Below are 8,730 nucleotides of genomic sequence, written 5' to 3'. Positions count from 1 at the left end.
AGATATATCTGGTCTAACAGAACACTATAGAATATGACAATGGTATTAGGAGCTTCACTGTGCCCAGTGTGTACCTGCGCCCAGTGATTCTATCNCCTTAGTAATAATAATAATAGACATTCTTTATTGAGGGTAAATACATGTTTAGCAATGGGCTAATCTTCCACATGGTCCTCAATTATAAGTAGTTCCTTAATTGTTAATATAGTGGTAGAGGAGTTTTAAATAAGTGTTAATAACATTTCTATAGTGGACCTCAGGAAGAAAAATGGAGGGTGGGGGTCACACAAAAAATATGCCTCAATCTCTCCTGACAGTAAATCCCATCTCCCTTAGTCAATGTCAATCTCCCTTCTTTATAGAACTAATTCCCTACTTAAAAACAAAGTTATGATAATCACTGGTTTGACAGTATGGTACGAAATTAAAACATGTTTAACTGTAATATGCTATTGGAATATGCAACTAGAGTCCAGAAACAAGTTTCATCAATTATCTGTGTCAACATTAACCAGATTACACTATGTGTTGTATGGTTACCTCCAGGGTAGGGGATCTTGTTTCTTGCCAGCTGCCATATGAGTGGATCCTTGGTCTGGTTAATGTCCGACACAGCATTTCTGTCAAGGAACTCTGTGTAACACGGTAGCTTTCTCCATACTTCTACAATCTACAAAACATCAGGACATACTTCTACAATCTACAAAATATTAGGTCATACTTCTACGATCTACAAAACATTAGGTCATACTTCTACAATCTACAAAACATTAGGTCATACTTCTACGATCTACAAAACATCAGGACATACTTCTACAAAACATCAGGACATACTTTTACAATCTACAAAATATCAGGACATACTTCTACAATCTACAAAACATCGGGACATACTTCTACAAAACATTAGGTCATACTTCTACAATCTAGGCTAGCTTAATAATGTGATATCTATTTTTGGGGGTCCAAATGTTTTGGATGTTTTTATTTTTTTGGGGATTTAGTTTATGCCGAAAAAACTGTTACCACAAATATAGCAAAAACTAGATCCACATAAGACTTGACAGTACTTACAGTATATATGTACCTGCCTCAAATCTCAGTATTTTAAGGCAAGAAAAAATGTGCTATGATTGAAATAGAGGAAAGAACATGACGTGAACATATGCATTATATGTATTAGAGTATAATTTAAAAGATATTAAAAGATCAGTGTCAATATGTATACATATCAAAATAACAGTTGAGAGTGAAATAACTATCTATTAAATGATCTTACCTTCCTAGCACTGTCTATGCCCGAGGAGGCTAACGAGGTGCTAAATCGGACTAGGCTACCAAAATCCAAGGGGAACTTAAGACGTGAGGAATGGAATACAGACCCTAAGCCCTCCTCTAGACCCTGTAATAGACAAAGAAATAAAATCTGCAATTCAAGTTTACGTTTCCCATACAGATTTAAAAATATCTATCAATTATGGACTTCTGATGAAATTGATACATGTACAGGCATCTAATGTTGATGAAACGTCTTTTTACAAGTAGTTTTATTGAAAAGAAGTTCCTATATAACACATTCATTTATTACAAATGGTTTACTTGGTAAAATAAATCAGCATTATGGTCAAAGTTAGCCTCCATTATCTACAATAACACTGCATAATATTATCAGAGAACAGCAATGAATATCCCTTTCAAGATTAGAAACAGAAAATCATTACACATTTTTGTAGTTTTTCTCATAAAAAATAGAAACACCAAGTGAAATAATTCTTATATCGACAGCCTTTTGTTGATAATCAATTGGCAATTTTTAACATGGCAGGTCTTGTGACTCTCCAGGATTTTATTGTGAAAGAGACACAACCACATGACAATGTCATCTTTGTGGTTATTTTGTTAAACATATCCATGATTAAGAAGTGTTATTCCAATGAGAAATTGGTATACCTTGTTCCAGAAATCTTCTGACACAAATTCTTGTTTTAACAGCTTACAAATATTTGCATATAGCACCTGCAATGGAAAAGAAATGATCGATTACCAAGTTAAATATGCTTAGTTGTTTGGAACAAAACAAAAGAACATGGTATCCTTAGTTTCTAGGAAATATGTAAAAGTGTGAAGCATGTAACTGGGAAAGTGGAATTAAATTGGTAACTAAAGAAACTGACTTGAGGGTAATTGCACATCACTGATCAGTCATGTTCAGCTCCAGTTCAATTATTGTTTTCTATGGGTTTTTATAGGGAAGTAATGATGCTATTTTACTTGTATGATTATAATAAGATGAACTGTAAAGAAAGTTAAATATGTTGAACAAAGATGGGCCAGCATCCTTAATAAAAGTTAAATCCTGGTTTAAATGTTAAAATGCCTGGGTTAAAGGTTAACTACTTCAGTGAATACCTGGATTTCCCTCTCTCCCCCTAGAGATCCCTCATCAAACGCGGAGAGTAAATTCACCAGCATATTATATACAACGTAATGGGCCACTGAAGACACAAACTGAAAAGGAAAAGGTCAAAGTTTGAACATGTGTATCATTCCAACCACGCACACACCTGGAGGGTACATATCTCACTTTTTCATACCTGTATGCCTACAAACATATTCTGCAGTATTCTCAATCTCTCATACATATAAAACTACATTCAAACTTCATTCTCATCAAAATTCAAACAGACTACACATTCTATCAAAAAAAGGTTTGGTTTTACTTGCAACTGATACTACTAACAAAAATTACATGTACTATATTTTACTGTAACAATCTTCATCAGAAAAGATAAATCTGGTACATTGTTATGAATTATATAGTTTTATTCCGTGTGCAGAAACAACCTTCACATGTATCTACAAAATAGGCTTAGTACTGAGCATGTAACAATATTTACAACCAGGGACAAACCCAAACCTGTACTATTAGGTAAAATTATGGATTTATCAACCATTTTCTTTTGAAAATTAGCATTAAAAAATGTGATGAATCTCTTTTCAAATAGACAAGAAACATTCATGATTAGGACTTGTACATGTTACATTGAAAATATCTGGATTTTATGAAAATATCACACCATGCAGCTACTGCCCTTACCGATGTTTTGCTGGTAAATGGTTCAGTGTTGAGGATTTCATACAAAACATCAAACACTCGAAGTGCCAGAGCACTATTGCCCATCTTCCTGGTGATAGCGTTGTCTGTGGCCGTAGGATACACCATCCGTATCGCCACCCAGGAGAGTAGCAGAGGTCCATGGGAAGGGTCTGACCCCAGGGTCTGTATCACCTCATCCAACCTCTGTAACAAGGGTCAAAGGTACACAAAGGGTCTATTACAGGTCAGTCTATGCAATAAAGGTCAGATACAGATCAATTACTTTTAAATGGGTCAGTCACTATACTATAGGTCAGTTACTAAACATTGGTCAGTCACTATAATATAGGTATGTCATTATTATATAGATCAGTCATTATTATATATGTCAGTTGGTACTTACTAAAGCATAGGTCAGTCTTTATCATATGTCAGTTACTAAAACATAGGTCAGTCGATATAATATAGGTTTGCCACTAAAACACAGGTCAGTCGATGTAATATAGGTTTGCCACTAAAACATAGGTCAGTCATTACAATGTAGATCAGTAACTATATTTGAGGTCAATCAGTACAATATGTCAATCTTTTCATAATCCATTCAAACTTCATCATAATCCACCATCAAATCTTGTCAGAATTAACATAAACCTACCACAACACATATATTGCCAGATTAACTCATTTTCTAGCCAGTTGTAAAAATGATGGCATTTATTTTTTAACCTTTTTTTTTAGAAAGTCCCCAGGAACGAAGTTTCATATTTGCCATCAAATCTGATACTCACCTTAAATGAATTTGGATCTTTGAGAATACAGTGTCCATCAAAACTGGAAAAGATAAGTACTAGTTCAGCTCTACTACACAGAGACACATCATAATATACAAAGATTACCTACCTATTTCACCTGTTATTCTCATACGTAAAAAGATTGGCATTATTTCCTGTGCATATCATGCAGGCTATTTGGCTTATCAATCTGAAATGCCTTTTATGGGTTATTTTTGAAGCACGCTCTCCACTTTTTTGCTTCATATAAATGTGTCACTGTACTACCTGACCATTGTTAGGGTAAGGAGGTGTATCTAAGCTCCAGTTCCCTTTATTGTACTGTATATGGTTCACTTGATTATACTCTATATGGTAAGAACACCTAGGAGCGACCAACTGTACAGTTATCTCCCCTGAATCACCATGTCGACTCGTACCTGCCCAGGTGTGTACAGCCATGAACCATCTCCAGGTCCAGAGTTTCTAACAATATCAACATCTCAAGATGGCTGTGAAAAAATAATAACATTCACAATTGTATGACATTAATGACTGGCTGAAATCTAAGATTAATTGGTATTCTAGCACAATTGCTTCCATCATACACAGTAAACAAAGCATAAACATTTTGTTTGTACAGTACAGATATAGAAATGACCAATGGTACTATAAGATGAATGTCTTACACTGAATAGACACATTTGCACTTACAACATAACATGAAACTGCACTAGTATTTACAATTCTTGTCATGGCTAGTTAAACTGTAATAATGAACATGGGTACAATTTACTACAGCTTAACCATTAATATAAAACAAACTCCTTTAGTAAAAGCAATCTTTTGCTAATTTGTACCCACAAAACTCCATGGAAAGACATTTTTTGACAAATGATCAAGTTATATTGATACATATTATCATAGTAAACTGTTAAACTGATTTATGCGTATACACATCATAAGTGAAAGACAACCTGTCACATACACCACACAGCGAACTCTACTCACCCAATCTTCTTGATGAAAGGCTCCGCTGGATCCTCTAGAATGTGCTTGTACTTCTGATGTCTACCAAAACCATGACGCTACAACAAAAACAAATACATAATTGTTATTTATTTGGTGTTCATCTCTATACATGTTTAATTTATTATGATAAAAAGTCTTTCACATGAAAAGCTTCTTTATGAGATTTTTGCAAATGTGCAAAATTTCGAAGGAGGTTTTTTACATAAAGAATGTATAATTGTTTAAATACATGAATATTGAAGTATCAATGAAAACTTTTGATGTTTTACAAACATACAACAGAAACACTAACTATGCCGTAATGTAATGTTTGATTTGAGTGTAGTTTACAAAAACATAAAGATACAATTGTTACCATTGTAAATATATGACCCTAACTTAAACATTTCCACTAAGTTAATAGTATATATTGTAAATATACTACCCTATCTAAAATATTTCCACTAAGTTATTAGTATATATTGTAAATATACTACCCTACCTTAAACATTTCCATTAAGTTAATAGTATATATTGTAAATATACTATCCTACCTTAAACATTTCCACTAAGTTAATAGCCTGGTCAGTGTTGATTTCGATGTCCTTCAAAAAGATCACCAGAATTTCCAGTAGTTCACACTGTGAAAACAAAGATTTAAGTAAATAAAAAGGTAAGATATCAATGTTTCAAATTTCNGAAAAACATTCAATTTTGTCAAATCTGTGTACAGGTAAATAATACAAATCACTCACTCAGTCATAGCTTGACAAAGGGACCAGTCGGTTTTGAAATGTCGCGACACGTTTAATATATACATTGTTTGTGTAGAAAGTAAAACTTTGATATCACATTTTTCCAAACTGTTGAATCTTATTGAAGATATGAAATATCATGTTTTATTTTTAATTTAACAGTCACGTCTCAATTTTCCTTTTTTTGTTTCCTGTTGTTTGGTTAGAGAATCAGTTGGATTAAAAGGTCACACATGGCCTTGTTATATATTACATTCTGTTTGTGTTTTGTGTTTTTAAATTCATCTATCCACCTGCCTGAATAAATGCATCATTCAATAAAAGGACAATGGAAATACTTTCTCCAGATTGCTGGCTGGAGCTGTAAACAGGGACAACAGGAGGTACAGGTCAAATTAACATTTGGGAAATCAATTTCAAATATAACCGGCCCAATGGTAAGACAACAGACTTTTGAAGACATAACTAATAAGGCTGGACTGTACACCTATTAAGCATTGAAGTATTTTTCAATACTTACTCAGTGGTAGGTAGTGAGATTGACATTGGTGGTTGAAGTCATCTGTATATTTTTCTGATCCTAGAAATGTTTAATAATTTAGTATTACCAACCTGCTCCAGTAAATTTTGGTGGGCCCATACATGTGCTTGTCTCTCAGTCTGAAATAATAAAATTATATAATAAAATTCACAAAAAAATAAAACATGTCAATATTTGGCACCCAACAGTAAGTTTTATCAGATAAGAAAATCAATGTATCTTTTATCTTCCTAGTCGGCCAATAAATAAAGTACCAACTTACTGGTGACAGCTTGCGGTGATTGACTCCTACTGATTATATTTATATATCTCATCAATTGTACTGCATACCTTGGGTATCTATGTTCAAGCGCAGCACCCCACTGAATAACCCACTAACTTTTGAACTGATGTTGGCTCTATTTTCCTGTTTTGTCTTCCTTATTATAGTCAAGTATTTCAGAAAATCTTTCCCATTGTCTACTATGCCTGTAATGGAGCACACTGTTTAATACATGTACTTGACAACTGAGGGAAAGGATTACCTGTAAATCAGTAAGAACATTATCCTGATGGTTAATGCCGCATATAGCAATATATGTGTATATAATATTTGTATACTTGATTGACAGAACAAAAATCAAATGTGTTAACACAACATATTCACCGACTAAAACAGGTTTTATGTGTTGACAAAAATAAATTTAACAAACAGACTTCAATGTGACTTACCATCATTGTTCCATTGGTCTCCCATGTAGGTAGCTGTTCCTTGATACAGCCCTTAAACTGGTCCAATAACTACAGAAAAATGGCAAGATATATCTCATTGACTAAATGAAATAGAATACCACGATTATATGAAGTTTTCATTTTTTAGATAATCAGGTCATGTTCACTTTGAAACTGCATTACTTTAATTCATTGCTGGAAACAGTTTTATTTTGGAAGATCTTTCCTTGTACATGTATATAAATGTTAAACATTTAACTAAGTAGCTTTAAATTGAACAGTCTGGTGTTCTAGAGACTCGCTATGTAGTCTTACCTTTGCCATGATATCTCCATCAGTAGTTAACCTCCTCATAAACTGTTCAAGCTCATCCTGAAAGGTAACAAGTAAAATTAAGATCTTATGTACCATTACAAAATATAAATGATCTGCAAAAATGTTTGCTTCCATCTGTTTGTAACAATATGGCACATTTCCAAACATTTTATTACAAAATTGTGTAACAACCAAGAGATCTGTATGAGGTCAAACCTGTCTATAACCATCTGAGGGAGAAACAGTCCACAGACAATTGGTTTTTAGACATATGTAAGTTTTATATCTAGAGAATGAGATAACCAGTAGTTACAATGTATGGACAGATAATCTTTGTACCAGTTGATTGTAGACCATACACCACCTCACTCGACTAAAACATTCTTTATAATCACAATATAAAAATCAAATAATTCTTGATTTTTAGCATAAAAAAAATCCTGCCATTTAACTTTTTGAGATGTAGTGGTTGTTATGACTACCTTGTAGGGATGGTCGTCATCCTGCCAGAAGTTGATGACGACTTTAACACACTGTAACAGGTAAAGTCTCTCCGTGTAGTAATAGTCACGGATCTTGTAAACCAGGGCCTGGGTGTGACGCTCATTGCTGAGGATTTGCTGGGGACACCAGAAATCAACATGATTAAAACATTGTACAAGATGCTTTTTGTTCATATAAAATGACTGTTTCATCTGCTTTTAAATGTAACCCCAGAGGTACAGCCTGGCAGGCCTGTACATTTTAATGTAGGCCTGACAACGCTTTGGTTTGCCTTAGTGCTTTGGTGAGAAAATGACTACTATGGCTACATTCGCGTATCCCGGTTGAAACGGTACGTGTGACGCAGAAATTTTCCAAGATAAATGAACGCACTTGGACCGTTCTATAAGCAGAGCTGAAAATGCACAGTTTCGCNATGCAGTGTGTATACGCTCCCTATCGATAGGCGAAACGTCTTGGGTTGAGTGACATGAAAAACATTCAATTTTGTCAAATCTGNGACTTTCTACACAAACAATGTACGTATTAAACGTGTCTCAATGTTTCAAGACGAGGAGATCCAGCTGAGTCATCTATTTGACCAGATACTGACATAACAGGTGAGGGGGCTAGATCTACACCCTACCTGTAACCTATCTGATGCAGTGTGTATACGCTCCCTATAACAGGTGAGGGGGGATAGATCTACACCCTACCTGTAACCTATCTGATGCAGTGTGTATACGCTCCCTATAACAGGTGAGGGGGGATAGATCTACACCCTACCTGTAACCTATCTGATGCAGTGTGTATACGCTCCCTATAACAGGTGAGGGGGGATAGATCTACACCCTACCTGTAACCTATCTGATGCAGTGTGTATACGCTCCCTATAACAGGTGAGGGGGGATAGATCTACACCCTACCTGTAACCTATCTGATGCAGTGTGTATACGCTCCCTATAACAGGTGAGGGGGGATAGATCTACACCCTACCTGTAACCTATCTGATGCAGTGTGTATACGCTCCCTATAACAGGTGAGGGG

General features: G+C 34.8%; 1 protein-coding gene across 1 annotated transcript in view; it reads right to left on the bottom strand.

Moving 5' to 3' along the window:
• The window catches only part of LOC110464989 (nucleoporin NUP188 homolog), a 40,736-nt gene that overhangs the window by 24,540 nt on the left and 7,466 nt on the right, over positions 1-8,730 (bottom strand). The window contains exons 8-21 of the mRNA XM_021520525.1: positions 7,683-7,820; positions 7,201-7,257; positions 6,886-6,954; positions 6,246-6,293; positions 5,433-5,519; positions 4,879-4,955; positions 4,308-4,379; positions 3,886-3,928; positions 3,098-3,301; positions 2,410-2,508; positions 1,951-2,016; positions 1,280-1,402; positions 521-670; positions 75-96 (exon numbers count right to left, since the gene is read on the bottom strand). Of these exons, the coding sequence (XP_021376200.1) occupies positions 75-96; positions 521-670; positions 1,280-1,402; positions 1,951-2,016; positions 2,410-2,508; positions 3,098-3,301; positions 3,886-3,928; positions 4,308-4,379; positions 4,879-4,955; positions 5,433-5,519; positions 6,246-6,293; positions 6,886-6,954; positions 7,201-7,257; positions 7,683-7,820 (1,255 nt within the window). The remainder of the gene's footprint in view (positions 1-74; positions 97-520; positions 671-1,279; positions 1,403-1,950; positions 2,017-2,409; positions 2,509-3,097; positions 3,302-3,885; positions 3,929-4,307; positions 4,380-4,878; positions 4,956-5,432; positions 5,520-6,245; positions 6,294-6,885; positions 6,955-7,200; positions 7,258-7,682; positions 7,821-8,730) is intronic.

Source organism: Mizuhopecten yessoensis, unplaced genomic scaffold (genome assembly GCF_002113885.1).
Source record: "Mizuhopecten yessoensis strain PY_sf001 unplaced genomic scaffold, ASM211388v2 scaffold11045, whole genome shotgun sequence".
Taxonomy (NCBI): Eukaryota; Metazoa; Mollusca; class Bivalvia; order Pectinida; family Pectinidae; genus Mizuhopecten; species Mizuhopecten yessoensis.
The sequence above is the reverse complement of the archived record's forward strand: the minus strand, read 5'-3'. Positions and strand labels throughout refer to the sequence as shown.